The sequence below is a fragment of the Nelumbo lutea genome, chromosome 3 (genome assembly GCF_056320005.1).
Source record: "Nelumbo lutea isolate HS-2025 chromosome 3, American lotus-T2T, whole genome shotgun sequence".
In the NCBI taxonomy this organism is placed as follows: domain Eukaryota; kingdom Viridiplantae; phylum Streptophyta; class Magnoliopsida; order Proteales; family Nelumbonaceae; genus Nelumbo; species Nelumbo lutea.
The window spans coordinates 62,787,471-62,807,637 of NC_142686.1; the positions used below are offsets into that span (position 1 = coordinate 62,787,471).

General features: G+C 41.1%; 1 protein-coding gene across 2 annotated transcripts in view; it reads right to left on the reverse strand.

Moving 5' to 3' along the window:
• Positions 1-60: 60 nt before the first annotated feature.
• Positions 61-20,167, reverse strand: part of LOC148865301 (vacuolar protein sorting 38-like) — a 73,196-nt gene continuing 53,089 nt past the window's right edge. For both annotated transcript variants that reach the window (XM_088981186.1, XM_088981187.1), the window contains one exon: positions 61-454. In XM_088981186.1, the coding sequence (XP_088837312.1) occupies positions 347-454 (108 nt within the window). In that variant the 3' untranslated portion in view covers positions 61-346. The remainder of the gene's footprint in view (positions 455-20,167) is intronic.

Below are 20,167 nucleotides of genomic sequence, written 5' to 3' on the forward strand. Positions count from 1 at the left end.
AGAGAAAAAAAAGTGTCCATTTTATAACACGTCCCAATTGTTATTCTCTTGATATTAGAATTTATGATAAGCTTGCCACAACAAATATTATTAGGTTTTGTAACAGAGTGCAAAATATCTGAAGGTTTAAGTCACCCTATTTACAGCTGTAAAATCAAGAAGTATGATTCACTTTGTGAAATACAATTTTCATTTTCATTCAGGCATGACATCTTACAGGGCTTTACAATCAAGGTGCTCCAGTAAAATATGCACCCTAATAGAGATAATAATCATACGATTTTTGAAGTTGTCAGCAACATTAGCAGTCAGTCAGAGTTAATACTACGAAGATTATCACATCACTCTATATTTCCAGAGATTGTATAGTCCTCAAGAGCTCATTTAAATTTGCCAATATGTGGCGTGGCCCCAGACTCTTAACCCCAACAAAATTCAGTAGCTGCTCTAAATCCTGCATAGAGAATATGGGAAAGCTCATTTGGATACTACAATCAATACAGAACATAACAGGACTTGAGCCTGTAGCTCAAGGCATTATTTTATGGCATCATTACTCATGATGCAGCCAGATAAATTTTACTCTCAAAATAAAAGTACACTTAAAATTTGAATAAAAAGCATATCACTAAAATAAAGTGAAAGAAGTACATTGAAAAGACAGAACAAGAATAGGAAATCTGCAAATTCTTTGTCTCTATCCCTATGAAGTTCATTTACCCGTCATGTCCTAGCAAGACATATCTTATTCTCGTCATACATAACCAGCCTTTTACCTTTCATCTAGAAAAAGAAAATTGAAAATATAAAATATTTGTTAAAGACTCCCTTAGAACTAATCTTGTCTCCCCAAGTATGAGGGACTTTTGTTTTTAAATGAAAAAACAACTGCAACATCAGCAAAAACCATCTTCATGCATTCAAATCATTCCAGTAATGATTACACTCCCATCCTATGACAGGACAAATTTAAGCAATAGGAGGAAACGAAGGCTCTAATTGCTGCAACTGAAAACAAGTTTTTGGTGGAGAAGGGCAAGAAGAACATGATCCAGTCAAAAGAACTGTTGATGCTGGCCTGGGGACTGAATGAAAATGGGGGAAGTGACAGCAGAGCAGCAATTTCTTTTTTTTTTTTTTTTTTTTTTATCAATAACAACATTTCATTACTTGATCACAAAAGTAATTACAGTGAGGAAGATAAACTTTCTTATCTTCCAACTGGAGCTCAAACTCCTAAAAACAAAAAGGAAAAATTACACTTGTGCCCAAAACATTAACTCCCTCTCGACTCCTTGCTTAGCTAACCCATCAGCAAAAGAGTTAGCTGATCTTTTCACCCAGCTGATCTTAACTTCCATCTCTTGAACCAGCCACCTAAATTTCCCCCTCTCATTACTGTACATCCATAATCTGCTATTTTCTTTATTCAGCCACCCTACCACCACCTCTGAGTTCCCTTCAATGACGAGTTTTCTTATATTCATCTCCTTAGCTCTTTGAACTCCTTCCAAAACTCCAAAGATCTCAGCCCTAAGAGAATCACCCACTCCAATTGGGCCAGAGAACATGGCTGAAACAAACCCATTCTCATCCCTAAACACACTTCCAATCCCCGATTGTCCAGGATTCCCCCGACTACTCCCATCAAAGTTTAGTTTTAAAAAGCCGGCCAATGGGAGAGTCCAAGACACACACACGACTGCTTTGGTCTAGGTGCAGTTAGCAATCTCACCCCACTTCCTCAACAAATCATCCATTGTGAAGTCTGTAAACATCTCTGAAGGCTTCAGCCGCTGTACTACCCTTATATGGATCAGTTCTCACAGTTCTTCATTGCTTCTTTCTACTTTAGAGAAGATTTTGGAATTCCTTTCCTCCCATAGGGCCCAACATATTGCAGCCCTCAAACATCTCGACATGGTCCTTCCCCTTTTCATTCAACATTTGAAGAAGGAAGGGGAAAAAAGGCTTTGCAAATTTGATGGAGGATTCCATCTACACCCAAAAAGGGATAGTGCCTACATCCAAATGGACTTAGCAAACTGGCAAGTCACCAATAGGTGAAAACCAGTCTCCCCCTCTGCTTTACAAAGAACACACTAGTAAGGGGATAAGCATGTCTTGGGTCTTAACTGGGAAGGGAGGGCCAATAGGACTAGGGGGCTGACTTAAGACTTTGAAAGTGGGGTTGGGGGTCAAATTCTAGAATCCAACTTAGTAGGGTCCAAGAAAACATTATCAATGATACCAAGGAGGCTCGAGATACTATCCAAGTTTGTATCTCTCACAGCCCTTCTCAAACCCAAATTCCACCCAAACCCAGAAGAGGAAGGTGAAGGGGTAACAAAGGAAGAAAATGGCTCATTTTTTAAATCGAGAGGGCATACACAGAAGGAAACAAGTCCTTAAGAGGGACATTCCCCACCCAAGTTTGTTCCCAGGATTTTATGGAATTACCTGAGTTCAAATCATACCTGATCAGAGGGGTGTGTTGTTGCTTGTGGTGATTGAGAGAGAGAGAGAGAGAGAAAGAGAGGTACGGATGATAGAAAGAAAAGCAAAACTCAGTACTGGCAGCTGCCAGTCTTCTATTTATATTAATCTTTATAAAAAAGACAAAATTACAAGTATGCCCCTGGCAGCATATCCTAGGATGAGAACAATAAGAAAAAAAAGAAAGAAAGGACTGGTAGCTGAAACTGTCCCACTAACATCAGTTACAAGGAACACTTAAGCCTTACAGCACTCCCCCTCAAGTTGGGTTGAAGACGTCTATGATGCCCAACTTGTCATATAGCTCATTATGCTGCGAACACGGAAGTCCTTTTGTGAGGACATCAACAAGTTGTTCCTTAGAGTTGACATAAGGGATACAAATTTCCCTTTTTTCTAGTTTCTCTCTAATGAAGTGCTTATCCACCTCAATATGCTTAGTCCTCTCATGTAGGACCGGGTTGCTGGCGATGTTTTTTGCAGCCTTGTTGTCACAGTAAAGAGACATAGGATTATGAACAGCAACTCCAAGCTCACCTAGTAGGTTCTTTAGCCGAATGACTTCAGCCACCCCATGTGCCATAGCTCTATAGTCAGCTTCTGCACTTGATCTTGCTACCACATTTTGCTTCTTGCTCTTCCAGGTCACCAGATTTCCTCCCACAAATGTGCAATAGCCACTAGTGGACTTTCTATCATCTACGGCTCCTACCCAATCAACATCTGTAAAGACTTCCACCTTTAGGTGATTGTGTTTACTGAATAGTAGGCCTGTTCCTGGATGTTTCTTCAGGTATCTAAGGACTCTCTCTGCTGCCTCCATGTGTGGCTTCTTAGGAGAGTGCATAAACTGGCTCAAAAGTCCAATTGAATAGGCAATATCTGGATGGGTCATGGATAGATAAATCAACTTTCCCACTAACCTTTGGAACTGCTTTACATCTTTCAGAGGTTCACCAATACAGTCACCTAGCTTGTGGTCCGCATCCATAGGAGTGTCTGTCGGCCTTGCAACTAATTTACCTATATCCCATAATAGATCAAGGGTGTATTTCCTTTGAGAGACAAAGATACCCCTTTTTGAACGGGCAACTTCGATCCCAAGGAAATACTTTAGGAGTCCTAGATCTTTCACTTCAAATTTGGATGCAAGGAATTGTTTCAATTTCTATATCTCTGAACTCCAACTCCCTGTAATGATGATATCATCTACATACACTATCAATACAGCAACCTGCTCCTGACATCTCTTCAAAAAAATGTATTATCAGACTGGTACTGTTGGAACCCCATCTCTTGAACTGCCATGTGAAACTTACTGAACTAGGCTCTAGGAGACTGTTTTAAGCCGTAGAGAGACTTCCGTAGCTTGCACACCCTGTTTTCACTTCCCTTGGCAGAGAATCCAGGAGGTTGAACCATGTATACCTCTTCTTCCAAGTCACCATTCAGGAAGGCATTCTCTATGTCCAGTTGATGCAATTCCTAGTCAAAGTTAGCAGCTAAGGATAGGAGAACCCTAATTGAGTTCATCTTAGCCACCAGAGCAAAAGCCTCATCATAGTCAACTCCATATACCTATGTGTACCCTTTGGCTACTAGTCTTTCTTTGTACCTTTCAACTGTTCCATCTGCCTTGTGCTTAACTGTGAACACCCATTTCCACCCCATGGGTTCTTTCCCCTCTAGAGGATCCACCAATTCCCAAGTCTAATTTTTGTGGAGGGCATCAATCTCCTCCTTCATGGCATCTATCCATTCAGGGTATTTTAAAGATTCTACAACATCCTTGGGAACAAGGATGCAGTCAACTACCAATAGGAAGGCTCGGTACGAGGGAGAGATGTGGTCATAGGAAACAAAGTGGGTAATGGGGTGTTTGGTAGTGCAAGACCTAACTCCCTTTCGTTGAGCAATAGGGATGTCTAGGTCGTCCACAGTGGGAGTAGGGTTAGGGGTTGGACTTACCTCCTGGGATTCTGATGATGTCAGTTGCTCAGTGTTTGGCTGCTCCACATTTCTATCACACTGCTGATCTCTCTGACGAGTACGTTGGAAGACACAGAAGGGAGTGAGGTCCAAAATAGAAGGAAGAGACACCTGAACCTGCTTCTCCTCTTCCACACTACGGCTCTCCCCATGAGGAGGAGGGAAGAACGGCTCGGACTCAAAGGACACATCCATAGACACAAAATATTTACGACTAACTCGGTCAAAACACCAATACCCCTTTTGAGAGGATGGGTACCCCAGGAAGACACAAGGAATGGACCGAGGGTCTAACTTACCTCTGGATGGAGACAAATCATGGACAAAGGCCCTTCAACCAAAAACTCTCATGGGGATGGAAAATAAAGGTGACTGAGGGTACAATAACTGATGAGGGGCCATGTAATTCAATACTCTAGAGGGCATGCGGTTGATGACATACGTAGCTGTAAGTACAGCATCCACCCAAAACCTTTTTGGGACATTCATGTGTAACATCATCCCGCGGAATACCTCAAGGAGGTGTCTGTTTTTTCTTTCTGCAACCCCATTTTGCTGTGGTGTTCTGGTGCATGAGCTTCTATGAATAGACCCATGGGAGGCGAAGAACTCATTTAGCTCCCCATGGAAGTATTCCTTCGCATTATCGGACTGGAAGATCTGTATTTCAACATGGAACTGTGTAAACACCATCCTCTAGAAGTCTTTCACTATCTTTGGAACCTCGTCTCTGCTACGCATAGGGATTACCATGTATAGCGAGAGTAATCATCAATCAATGTAATAAAATACTTATATCCACCCTCAGAGATTACATTTGTAGGCCCCCATACATCAGAATACACAACATGAAAAGGAACATTTGATCTTTTATTGCTTGAATGAAAGGTTGTTCTACATTGTTTACTCAACTGACACGTTTGACACATGAACTCTGACACTGAACACGACTTAAATAAAAGTGGGAACAAACATTTTATTACTTCGAAAGAAACATGACCTAAACGACTGTGCCACAACAAAATTTGACTCTTTTTTGACCGACTATGTGACTCTGAGGATGACACGGAGAGAGCAGCTTTGTTGTCGAGAATGTAGAGACCATCCACCAGGCTTTCTCTACCAATCGTCCTCCCAGAAGTTAGGTCCTGAAAAACACGAGTCAGCAAAAAAGGTTACACTACAGTTTAAAGAACTTGTAATGCTACTAATTGAAAGCAAATTTATGGGAAGTTGAGGAACATGCAATACACAATTCAAGTTAAGGCCATGGGGAAGGGATATCGATCATTGACCTGCAATGGAAGAAAAGGAACCATCTGCAAGTCTCACTCTATCCCTTCCTGACAAAAGGCTATAAGAATGGAATAGGTTAGGCTTACTGGTCATGTGATTTGAGGCCCCTGAGTCAATATTCCAAGGGGAATCTATGGGAGTGACATGGAATGCAGAAGCCACATTACCTAAAGTAGATGCAAAAGCGGTAGAGGGAGTATCGGTGACTGAGCTGTCCAATTGCCGCAATGCCCTACCATAAGATTCCAGATCCTCTCTGAATGAATTCATTATATCCTCCTTGGGGTCAGGCTTATTAGGAGGGTCCCGGGTACTACCGGCAACCTGAGTGTCTTGGGTTGCCACATGTGCTGCACTCGTTCTTTTCAAGTGACCTTTACCCTATTCTTGATTCTTTGCTGCCCACTTGGGTTTCCCGTGGATGTCCAATAGGTGTCACGTGTATGTCGTGACCTTCTATAGTGGGTACAAAAGAGTTTATCTTTATAATCTGCCTTCTTAGGATCACTTTTTCTTTCCTGTTGAGCTGTTATTTACCGCAGCCAAGGCAACTTGTCGCTCCCCCTCAGCTGTAACCATCACACTTCGCCTGCTTTCTTCAGATTGGACAAGGGAGTATACTTCGTGTACTGTAGGCAATTCATTGCTTCCTAGGATCTACACCCTTAATGGTTCATATACAGGGCTCAACCCTAACAAGAAAGCAAACACTCGTTGCTGAGAGATCAGCTTCCTGTAGGCCTTAGCATCATCATCGTGCTTCCACTCTATGGCCTGATAATGGTCCAACTCCTTCCATATGGAGGTAAGAGTTGAATAATATGAGGACAAGCTATGGTTTCCCTGTTTACATGTTGAGGACTCAGCTTGTAGTTGGTAAATCTTGGCATAATGCCTTTGCTCAGAATAGGTAATTCTGGCCTGTTCCCAGATCTCACTGGTGGTGTCTGCCCACATAAAATTCTTTTTCACATCAGGTTCCATGGCTGTGAGGAGCCAAGGCATCACCATACTGTTTTCTTGGTCCCACCTATCATGTTCAGCCGTCTCACCCTTGGGTTCTTTCACCCTTCCATTGATGTAACCAGCTTTACCCCTTGCCGTTACATAGAGTTTTACACTCTTAGCCCACTCCAGGTAGTTCAGACCGTTCAAGGGGGTAATTGGCATGGAAAAAACCATGGTTTCACCTCCCATACCTGCTGTGTTGCAGGTTGGGGTGTTCCCTGGTGAAGTCAGTTCATGACTTGCCATTGAATATTACAACCAACCAGTCCAAATGCCGCCTAACAGCACAACCGCCACAACTGGAATGTGGCAACTCAGGGTTTACTCCTAGAATGTGAGCAACAAACTATTGAATATTGCTGAGAGTACAAGAACTACTGCTGAGAGTACAAGAACTACAATGTCCAAACAGAACAATAAATAGTCCGGTCATCGGTTCAGCACCACCAATACAGACATTACTGTCAGTCTGAATGTGGTTCCCCCACTCTAACCATCCAATTATTCAAACTAGTAATCATATAAACAAGGCATAAGCCCTACACACCATTGGATAAAGAATACTGAGATAAACTAAAACAAAACCACACCTGTTCAGCACTAGATCAAAACCTGCTAGGGTTTCATTGCACCATCAACACCCTCCTTCGATTAGGGTTTCAGCAGACCAGCACAATCCCACGGCCAGACACAGCTAGGGTTTTTCAGTAACTGTCGCTCGGGGCCAATAGGGTTTCAGCAGAAGTACAGCCGCAGGACTTACTAGGGTTTCTGCAAGCACAGCCGCCAGAGAAGATTGAAAACACAAGCCACCGCTAGGGTTTCTGTAAGTGCAGCTGCCAAAGAGAACTGAGACCAGCCGCCGCTAGGTTTTTTTTTTTTTTTTGATAGAAAAGTAGCCACGTCCAATCCTCTTTAGAAAGGCTGATTCTAGGATCGTAGGTCTTCTCCAGCCCAGAAATTCCGCTCTAATACCATGTTGTTGCTTGTGGTGATTAAGAGAGAGAGAGAGAGAGAGAGAGATGTACGGATGATAGAAAGAAAAGCAAAACTCAGTACTGGCAGCCGCCAGTCTTCTATTTATATTAATCTTTATAAAAAAAGACAAAATTACAACTATGTCCCTGGCGGCATATCCTAGGATAAGAACAATAAGAAAAAAAAAGAAAGGACTAGTAGCTGAAACTGTCCCACTAACATCAGTTACAAGGAACACTTAAGCCTTACAACAGGGTGAAAGCTGGAAGCAAATCGTGAATGGCTTTCCAAGGTGATGTACTTGTGGTCCTAGCTCGGATCCCAACATCCCATCCATTTTGCTCCATCCCATGTATGCTTACCACTATTTTAGCCCATAGTCTCTCCTTTTTATTGGGAGTCTCCACAGCGATTTCCCCATAAGAGCCATACTCCTTTTCCTGATGTTCCCAAGCCCCACAGAGCAGCAAATCATCAAGGAGATAATCTATGGACAGAATCGAATTAAGCACTTGGAGTATCCAGGCCTTGGATAGGGAAGGACATTAGTTGCTGGCGGATTTTTAAGAGAAAGAAAACCAGATATTTTAATAATGTTGCTAGAAACCAAATTACAGAAGCTAAAAAGACAAAAAGGTCAAAAGTGTGTGGGGGTCTGATCCATGCGATTCGTTAGACATTCCAGCAATTAACACAGCAGGTGGTGTGGCTCTAATCTGGAACAGCAACACTTTCAATCTACTAGATAAACAGGTGGTGGCTGTTTCTATTTCAGCAAGTGTTATGGACTCCCAGTAATTTGCAACTCATGATAACAGGAATCTATGGGCCAGTAAACGCTAGAATGAAGGAAGAGCTGGATTCTACCAAGGTCATAGTTGTTTTCCATGGTATATTTCTTGGGATAAGAGTAAGAGAGAGAAAGAAGAGCAAGAGAGAATCTGAAGCCAAAAAAGAATAATGGGGTAACAACCCCTCCTGTTATTATAATAGGATGAATACAAAATAAACTGACAGAAATGCCCTTAAGACACTACACTGTACAATATAGACATTACATCATCAGAAGTTACATGAATCAGTCAGTGAAGATAGACAAGACCATAAGATTCATGGTTCTCATCTACTACAAAATCAAAGGAATTGACGAAGAAAGCAAGGGGTGATGGCAAGAAGGATTGTTCATTTGAAGTACCAAACATTGCTTTATGTGGCCTTCAAGATACTATGATGGTCCTAAACAGCAGCTACTTGATTGTGGGTGGCAGAAATGATGTTAAAGCAATGTTGAAGGATGATGACGAAGCTCAGTAGGGTAGACCATGGGCCAGGCCGGGTTTATTTTAAAGTTTAAACTTGTTATGTATTCCAGGACAGGCTGGGCCTGATGGGTCTGGACATAAAGCTTGGTTCCAAGCCCGGAAATTTGCAGGCTGGTCTGGGCTAGAAATGGTCACCCCTAATAATTCTCAGGTTGGAATCTTTGATGGGACAAAGGAGGTGTACTGTGGGGGCAAGATCTGCTTTGAGAAGAGCAAGAATATAAGTATCTCAGCTATGTTTATGGAAAAGGTCAGTCCACATGTGATTTTTATACTTTTATCTTTTTCCAGAAGAGGTTTCTTTCTGGACAGCAGTGATAGAAAACCTCAATTTTTCTAGATTACACTTGGGAAGTAAACATTTAGAACAACTGGAATATTTGCCTACATTGAAGATGTCATTAATTTTTGATTGGTAACCAAGAAAGCATTTTATTGATTATGGAAAAAAATAGTATGTAAAAGTGTCTGTGATTCTGTTTGTTAGGCTAACCAGCTACTTAACCCCAAACACTTCATGCCAATGAGAATTAAGTTAACCCTAAGTACAATGAAGATCTTTTATTACAGGAACAATGTTAGTTTGTCTCAGAAAATCAGTAGTGAAGAACACTCCAAGACAAGAATTCAGAATGTTGTTGTTAGAGGGGAGGACATGGTGATGCAGGCATGAAAGCATGGAAAGAATATTTGGAAGAGAAACCGAAATTCTTCATATTCTTAAACCAATGTTAATTTTGCAATTTTGGGTTATTTACTTATTTGAAATTTTGACATTTTTAGCTTTTTTCTGTGTAATAGGATTTTTAATTCTTCAAGAAATTTACTTCTCTTAATAAAAAACGATTTTGAAATTACCATCCACAGTAATTTCCATTTTTTTTTGAAAGATGTAAGAAGAATTGTATTACTATGAAAAGTGGGAGAGCAAGAAACCCTCACTAGGTAATAAAAAGTCTGCCTCTAACAGATCATTTATATTCAGCTCCTAGACAGAAGCTCAAAAAGTAATAGACAACAAACTATTAGAAAATGCACTAGCCGGCACTCCAACAAAAGGATTCGAGCAACCATCCCAACTCTGAAAAGCCCACTCTGCTTTGCCCATAACTCCACTTGGATTTGAAGATTCTGTGGTTCCTTTCTTTACAGACCGTCCCAATATATAGCAAAACACAGAAAATTCCACAGAATTTTTCCTTTGGCTGTAAAGGCACCACACCTCCAAGAGGATAACAGGTCAGGTACAGAGCCGGATAAGATCCACTGAATGTGGAACAGCCCAAAGAAAGAGAACCACACCAGATGTGTAAACAGGCATAGTAATTTCCATAATTACTATTTATAGTAAAATCATTATTTATACTTTTAGTAACTTATGGAGTCTTTTACAATAAAGTAGTTTTAATAGGATTACTAACTGGTACTAAGAGTTATTTTAAGAATTAGAAGTCCCTATTTGAGAATCCCTATGGATTACCTATCAGGTTGCCTTAGTTTTAAAGTAGCTAGAATTTTTTCGTGTCAGTTTCCTAAATGAAATTGGATCTGTAGAGGGACATCCAAGTTCTCATGTTTGTTCTATATACAGAGGTACTGTCATTGAACTTTTAAGAGTAGAATAAGTGGAATGAAAATTTTCTTTTGAAATTGCCTGCGGGTAATAGTTTGGTTTTCTTCTTTTTCTCTCTATTCTCCTAAATGTGCAATCTTTCTATTTAATGTGTGAATCTTTCTCTAATAATTCAGATCCCTAATTCTCCCTAACCTTCCAACCACGTTCAACCAGTAGGACTTTTCCATTTCCTGTCCTAAATCAAATGGTTGAGACATCTTCTGAGGAGGGAATGGATGTATTTCTCAAGAAGGTATTCCATAGTCTTGAAGTAGATGAGGCTGTAGCTGAAGTTGAAAAGGAGATTATGTAAAGAAGAGGCCCAATGTATGCTTTAAGTAAAAGAACAGATGGCTCAGTCTTCAAATTTATTAACAGAGATAATGATGATCAGCAAACATGATCTACTCAAGAAGTTTAGAATGAAATAAATGGGAAGCGAGGTTTGTGATGGAACAAAGTAGGAAGGTCTGAGACAGATAATGCATTGAAGGAGGTAGGTGAGGAAAATAAAGACCAAGAGGTTCCTTAGATGAAGTGCACGAGGGTAAACAAAGTACACATTTGGAGAAAGTCATTGGCGAAGAGATTGAAATAGTAAGAGCATTGGAAGTGCTTTAATTAGAATGGAAAAGAAGCAGCAAAGAGGATATTTAAAGAGTTGGAAAAAAGAAGGAAAGAAGAAGAAAGAATAATTTTGAAAGGATTCTGTTGAAATAATTTAGTTATTAGTGTTAGGGTCTGTTTGACTAGTTAAAGCCTATTTTTTTATTTTCTGTTATTGTACTCACTTACGGCAGGGGCACAAGAGTCTTTTCTCTTCTTATTTCTGCCACCCTATATAATATAATAGAAGCTGGTGCCGCCAGTACTGTTCCATTGCTCCAAACCTTTTCTTCTTCCTTTCTTTCTTCTTCCTCTTCTTCCCTTCTCTACTTCCTCATATTTCAATCGGAATTATTGCCAAGATGGTATCAGAGCAAGGCTGTTGAATCTGGGCGACCAAGTTTTCTCTTCAAGTTGCTGAATCTGGACAGAACAGAGGATTGAATCTGGGCTGATCAAATCAGATCTGCAACTGGTACAACCCTAAAGTTTTCTTTCTTCTTTTATTTCTTTCCTTGGTTGTGTACCAAGTGGAGAACAAATGAATCCAAACCACTGAATGTCGGCAGACTTTTGTGAGGGTTATACCTCTTTTATTTGTTAGATCGTGTGATCCGGTACCTGTGAAAAGGTGACTGTAGGTCACAGATGACCTGTTTTCTCTACTCATCAGTCTGATTTCATGTGTGGTAGGACCTTTCTTATTGATTAATGCTGTGGTGGAACTTACTGGAAAACCAGTAGGCTGGGACTGTTCTTCATGCAGATCTGAAAATCAGTCTCATCATAGTTCTTCTTTGGAAATTGGTGCTGTTTTTTGTGCTTTGATTAAGTCCAGAACTGAATTGTTGTGTGTGGAGCTTTTGTCGATATAAGGAGGGATCCTAAGTTGAGAGTTTAGATCAAAAAAACTTTGTGTTTATCATGTTGTCTGCGAATTCTGCTACTTCAGAGATTTCAGGGAGCCACAATGGAGTGAGTGGGGGAATGGATATGAATTTCCCCATGGCTGTTATTCCCTTTGATGGTCTGAACTACCTTGAGTGGTCTAGGGGAATAAAACTCTACATCACTGCTAGGGGGAAAATAAGATACATCAATGGGAGAGTGAAGGAACCGAAGAACGGAAGTGCTGAATATGATAGGTGGAACCAAGATAATAGTATGGTGATGTCATGGCTCTTGGTTTCCATGCTGCCACGGGTAAGGAAGACTTTTATGTGGGCTGAAACTACTTGTGAGATATGGGAACAAGCAAAGTCCACCTATTTAGAGCAGAGACACTATGCCAAGATATACCAACTACAAGCTGAATCCTCTACTTGTAAGCATGGGGAGAGGAGTCTCTCGATGTACTATTCTGATTTGACATCGATATGGAAAGAACTTGATCACTACCAGAATGTGAATTGGAAGTGTGATGAAGATGCAAAGGCGTATAAGTCACTTGTATCTCAACAACGGGTCTTTGCCTTCCTCCTAGGGCTGAATCCTTCATATGAGTCCATCAGGGTGCAAATCTTGGGCAGTAAAGACTTGCCATCAGTTCAGGAGGTGTATGCCTTAGTGCAATCAAAAGAGAAAAGAAGAAGTGTGATGAATTGTGTAGAGCGGGAGTCAGTTGCCCTAGCTGTCCAGGGAAATTCAGATATAAATGTTGGAGGTGCTTTTAAGAAAGGTAATTCTCAGAAGAGAACAGATGATAAGAGTAAACTTTGGTGCACTCACTACCAGAAGACAAGGCACGCCAGAGATACATGTTGGGATCTCCATGGAAAACCTAAATGGGCACAAGATTTGGGTAGGAAGTCAACACCTGATCAGGGCAAGAAACAAAGTCAGTAGAATCAGAAAAAGTATAACTCAGCTAATATGGCATCTCCAGAGACTAGTCCATTGGTAACTCAGGAGAGTAATCCCAATTCTAACCCCAAGGAAGAAATTATCAACTCCTTTCGTGACCATTTTGTTAGACAGCATATGCCCTTAGCTCCAATCAGAATGATGTACATTATGACATTTAATGTAAATGAATAAAGTATGCATTTGATTCATGTTATTATGATGTGTTTCTGTGTAATACCCTTAAACTGGACACATATGAGACTCGTGTTATTTTAGAATCTTCACAGTCGTTGGATAGATTTAGGGAGATTTATCCTGCCAAGGCTGACACTAATGTGCTGCCAAGTTGGATGGGGTGGCTTGTCTCAGCTGCCAGGGTGAGACCTAAGGTACATGTAGTGTGGGTTTTCTTGAAACCCTGAACCAGACCAGAATTCCAGTATTGCCCTGGACCTTGGAGATAGATAGGCAAAACTGGAATGTTACACCTGACCCCTAGATTTGATTATGATACTGCACTAGGTGTCGGATTGGACTGTCTTTGATATGCCAATCAGTGTAATCCTTAGAGGGGGTCAAAACTTGGGTATGTTGGGACAGTCCGAGAATTCATCTGAGTGGGTGATCATATTGATAGGATCAGCCCATTTGTCAGACAAAGTGAATGATCGGGGATGCACTCTCTCTAATGGAAACCAAAACTTCCGGCAGTCGATTTCAACCGTTGAAATTTGTTTTGCAAAATATATTTATATAGAGATATACATATATATATTATGGTTTCAAAATGATTGCAAAAGATTTTAATTCCCGGGATCCATGTGAGTAGAGAGTGCAGCACTGTACCTTGCAACCGAGGGAGAGGTCCTCTCTTGTCGGGCAGTGTTTGATCATTATGGGCTGAGAGGTTAAGTGTAAGACCATTGAGGGTAATATCAGATGGGCTAATCTTGCATCCGCCCACAGTCCTTGGGTTTTTTATAAGGTGGCTTGACCTAGGGACCATTTAGTGTAAATGTTGGGCCCATTAAGAGCCCATGGTGATAAACTCAGGGGTTCACTGTCTCCTACAGTGAATTTGGCCAGCCCTTGTAAAAAAGGCTAGGCTGAACCCATGTTTCTGATGTGTAGATCAATGTTTGGGTCCCACGCAATACAAGGATATTCAACTAGGCAGTAGTTAGGAGGCTAAGTGAGCAAATGGACTTAATGGGCCTAAAGCCCAATTCGAACTGGCTTAATGAGATTAATTAAAAGGGAGTGGTTCTGGGATTTAGATCAACAAATAGGATAAGGGATTATCCCTATCCACTCAGAGAGTCCAAATCCAAATAAATATTTGGATTAGGAAACTCCTAATTAGATTAGGAGGGCTGATCTTTATCTGCAAATAAGATAAGGAATTATCCTTATCTCTTAAAGAAAGTTCAAATCCAAATACAAGATTTGGGTTAGGAAACTCCTAATGGGATTAGGAGATACTCTCTTTAAAGGCTATAAATTGAGGAGTAGGGTGAACCTCCAAATTACAACATTTAGTTCGCAGACTACAAAGAGAGAAGAATATGTAGTTTGACTGCTCCTGTTTTCTGCTCTTTCCTACTCTTGCCGCCCCTGCCAGTTCGATCTCCACCTGTGGGAGTGATCAAGAAAGGTTCTTGATATTACCTTTTGGTAGAAAAGGTAATCTGAAGTCGTGCTCATTAGCCCTCCATCAAATTCTTGCTGAAGAATCAGGTTCTTGCTGAAGAACCATCTTGCTGATTCTGCTTCATCCTACACCATGTCATCTTCGGTGGAAGCACTCTTTGGATCTTTCCTTGGGCATGAACACCTTCATTGGAGGTTATTGTTACTTCATATCAGGTATATCACTCCACTCCCTTTTGGTTTCATATCTGGTCTGGTTTAGGTTCAAGATTGATCCTTGAAAATGTAGTTTTCTAAAATAGGGAATGTGATTCCCACAGGGGAGAGAGAAATTGAAATTTCGCCCAACCTTCTTGCAAGGTTCGGCCATCCATATGATGGATCTCTCATCCGTTCACATTTGGAATTGTATGGTAGGACTCTCCACCAGATGGATTCTAGTCCTACTCCCTCTACCTCTTTCGCATCTACATCAGGTAATGCTGCCACCGCCTTCCATGTGTCATCTCATACCACTGATTCTCCTTGGGTTATTGACTCCGGAGCCTCAAACTACATGACCAGTAAGTCAATTTTATTTCAGACATATAACCTTCTCTCTGGAAGAGATATGGTGAGACTAGCTGATGGTTCTTTCTCTACCATAGCTGGCCAAGGTATCATAACTCTCCCACTCGGCCTTACCCTTACTAATGTATTGCATGTTATGAAATTACCTATAAATTTGCTGTTCATTAGTAGTATAACTCACTCCTTGAACTGTGAAGTCACTTTCTTTCCGTCTTCGTGTGTGTTTCTGGATTTGGCCTCAGGGAAGACGATTGGTAGAGGAAGCATGGTGGATGGTCTCTACGTATTGGAGAATAAATCTGGTCTTGTGGCTACAGAGTCCATGAGTTTGTCCAGTGAGAGTCGAGCCTATTTATGGCACAGTCATCTTGGTCATCTTTCTTTTGAGTCATTAAAAGTTATGTTCCCAAAGTTGTTTGAGTCCTTGTTGTAAAGAGACTGGGTCGAATGGGCCCTAACAGCCTTTCGTGTGATATCCTTTATTTTATCTTTTATTTTATGTTGATGGGCCTCACTTAATGGGCCTGTTATTTGTTCTTATTTTATTTTCTTTATGTAACTGCCAAGCTGGCCACCCACTTAAGGGTATACTTGTCATCATCAACCTTTTAGAGATTAATAAAATAGGGTTAGAGGAGAAGGGTGATTAATTCGACTTCTTCTTCTCTTACCTCTTCTCTTCGCCATCTTCCTCTCTTATACAATTATTCAGATCTGTTCTATTATGCTAAGCACTAAGTTTAATCTTGATATTAGAGGACTGATTTACATCTTGGTATCAGAGCAGGTTCAGTTCCTCTTCCTTCTTTTTTCTTTGTTCTTGTACACTCTAAAATCAAGAGAGTGTATGGAGAGATAGGTTCTCTATAGTATAGAGAATCACTTGCCTAGTTGGTAGAAGGGTTTGGAGAGTTTAGTTCTGGCCAGATTTTGCCAAGAAGTGATGTTGTTTTGTTGCTGCCCAAAACCCTTGCCGACTAGAGATTTTCGAGGTTACCAGGAAAGGTGAAGCTTGGGTGTGGCGCTCTGTGCTTGGAAGGTGTCTTGTGACTGCTAAAGGAGGGCGGTTCAGGTTTGGAAGAGTTTGAGTTAGTCTGGTGGGTGCGGCAGTGTCTTCTCTCTTCCTCTCATCTGCTGGACGGAGTAAAACCCTAGTTTTTCAAGCACCCAAGTTCTGGTTTGACTTCAAGTAAGTTTACATAGTCAAAATTTTTTGTTCTTTGATTTCCGTTTGATTAATGGAGGCATACGGAAGTGAGTTCAAGTAGGTACAGTTTCTGGACCTGCTTCAGTAGATTCTGTTTTGACTGGTGTTACCATAATTAAGCTAGATGGGATGAACTATCTTGCTTGGGCACAGCCTATAAAAATCTATGTTTGTAGTAGAGGAAAACTCGGGTATCTCACAGGCAGCAAGGTGAAACCTGAAGAGACAGACCCTGAATTTGAAAGATGGATGCAAGAGAACTATACTGTTATAGGATGGTTAGTCAACTCTATGCAACCCCATATAAGCTAGCACTATCTCTGGATGTCTTCGGCTAAGGAGATATGGGACAGTGTAACTGAGACCTATTCACAGAAACTAAATGTAGCCAGAGCATACAAATTGAAAAGTGATGTGAAAAACCTGAGACAAGGGGAGAAGAGTGTGGCAATCTACTACTCTACTAAAATCCCTATGGCAGGAAATTGATGTTATGGAGACAGTGGTGTGGGAGAGTAAAAAGGATGCTAAAATGTATAGAAAGCTAGTGCAGAGAAATAGGGTGTTTGAGTTTCTCACTGGACTTAACCCTGAGTTTAATATTATCAAACAGAACATTTTGGCCAGGGATGAGGTTACTCTTTCACAGGCATATGCTATGATAAGTAGTGAGGAGAGTAGGCGGCAGGTGCAGTTTGCAGAGTCCATCTACAGAACATTTTGCACGTGCGGAAATGAAACCGAAGGGCTCTACTGAGAAAAGAGAGCAGATGTGTGAATATTGAAAGAAACCACGACATACAAAGGACACCTACTGGAAGCTTCATCCTGAACTTCTTCCTGATAGGTTTAAGAACAATAATAACCCTAAGAAGGGCAGTCAGGTGGGAAAATCCAAGATTGCTAATGCTGCTACAGTGCCTGAAGGGGGAAGTAAGGAAAGCGAAGAAAAATCAACTATTGAGCAATTGGCTGCAATGAAGCTGGATTTTGAGAAGTATGGGAGGCTCCTAAATCACCTGGAAGCTACGGTTTCTTCAACTCACCCTTCCAACAGTACATCATCTTCATCCATTTTTGCTCACTCAGGTACTCGTGCTTCTGTGAATCATGCTTCAGCTTCAAATAATCATAAAATCCCTTGGATTATTGATTCTGGTGCATCAGACCATATGACCAGCCTATCGAACCTGTTTTGCTCATATCACCTCCTCTCTGGGAAAGAGAAAATATCCCTTGCCGATGGGTCCCTTGCCCCCATCTCTAGTAAAGGTGATATAAAGACCTCTGACACCCTGTTCTTATCTTCTATTCTTCATGTCCCTAAGCTTAACACAAACCTCTTATCTATTAGTAGCTTAACGAAGTCAATGAATTGCAGCATAACTTTCTTTCCCACTCATTCTGTTTTTCAGGACCTACAATCTCGGAGGATGATTGGGAGTGGCCATGAGGCAAACGGAATATACTTGCTGGACAACCAGATCAAGCTTTGGGACCAACTCATGGAGTTGCCTTAGAGTCAGTCGTGTCAGAGTCTATTAACAAAATTTTATTATGTCATTTTCGGTTTGGTCACTTGTCCTTTTCTGCTTTGAGTCATTTGTTCCCAGATATGTTTAAAGGAGTGTCTTTATCAAGTCTTCATTGTGAATCATGTGAGCTGGCAAAGCATTGTAGACATTCCTATTCAATTAGCAATAAAAAATCATTTTCTCCTTTCCATATTGTTCACTCTGATGTTTGGGGGCCATATCACATGCCAACCATGGGGGGTTACAGGTACTTTATCCTTTTTATTGATGATTATTCACGTTACACTTGGATTTATCTCATGAAACCAGGGATGAAGTACTAGCTATTGTGAAAACTTTTCATGAACTCATCCTCACCCAGTTTAATACCCGTATCAAAATATTCCACTCAGACAATGCTAAGGAGTATTTTGAGAGAACCCTCTCCACCTATCTTGAAAATTTTGGGGTTATTCATCAAAGTTCTTGTTCCTACACTCCACAACAAAACGGAGTGGCAGAAAGAAAGAACAGGTATGTGGTTGAGGTTGCCAGATCCCTCTTATTTGCATCCCATGTTCCTATAAAGTTTTGGGGAGAAGTTGTTCTTACTGCTACCTTCCTGATCAACCATATGCCCTCCTGGGTCCTTGGCTTTAAAACCCCTTTTAGTCTTCTCTTCCCGGATCAGGATCTCTTTTCTCTTCCTCTTCGTGTGTTTGGGTGTACTTGCTATGTGCATATTCATAGTCACCAAAGGCACAAGTTTGAACCTAAGGCTCATAAGTGTGTGTGTCTGGGATATGCTTCCACACAGAAGGGTTATTGTTGTTTTGATCCAGTTTGTGGCACCTGCTTTGTATCTCAAGATGTCACCTTTGCAGAGTTGACTCCCTTCTTTAGTATTCCTCCTGAGGGGGAGAAATCTGATGAGTACTTTGCTATGTCTCCAGCTGTTCCTCTTCCCATCCCTTGGGAGTCCGATCATGGGGTGTCCACCTCTTCCACTGGACCTACCCTGATGTCCCTGCTAAAGCAGAATACAGGGCACTCTTGTCAGTGAGTCAGTTACAGTGTCAGACATGTCAATTGAGTAAACATTGTAGAAGTTCTTTTCCTTTGAGAAATAAAAGATCTGAATTTCCATTTCATATTGTTTATTCTGATGTTTGGAGCACTGTTACTCTACCTACTGAGGCTAGATATAAGTACTTCATTACCTTGATTGATGATTACTCTAGATACACTTGGGTTTACCCCATGCGATCTAGAGATGAAGTGCCAAAAATTGTGAAAGACTTTCAACACATGGTGTTCACTCAGTTCCAAACTGAAATCCATATCTTCCAGTGGAACAATGCGAAGGAATACTTCCATGGAGATCTCACGGAGTTTTCTGCTTTGAGTGGGTCATTTCAACGAAGCTCTTGTGCTAGGACACCCCAACAAAATGATATTGCTGAATGAAAGAACCGTCACCTTCTCGAAGAAGCTCGTGGCTTATTAATTCATATAAATGTGCCAAAACGTTTTTGGATGGATGCAGTTTTGTATGCTACATACATCATCAACCGTATGCCATCTCAGTTACTAGAGTATAAGGTCCCACATCAGCTTCTGTTCCATACAGCTCTGTTGTCCACCATTTCGATGTGTGTTTTTGGGTGTCGTTGCTTTGTTCATAACTTGTCCCCTACTCGAGGTAAGCTTGATCCTCGAATTATTCCTTATGTTTTCCTTGGTTACCCTTTATCTCAAAAGGGGTACCGTTGCTATGATCCTACCTCTCGCAAGTACTATGTCTCCATTGATGTATCCTTCTTTGAGAATCAACCTTTCTTCTCGGTTTTTCCTCAGGGGGAGAGTAGGGTTGAGGAGAAACAGGTGGCTAAAACTCAACTACCTCCTTTACCCGATCCTCCTCCATTCCGTGTCTTTCATCGTCGCCATAAAAGCCAGTAGAGTTCAAGAGCCATGGAACTTGACACTATGCAACCCACATCATCGGATTCGCCAGAGGCAGATCCTTCTCATCAGCTAGGTACACTTGCTCCTATTAATATGCCTATTC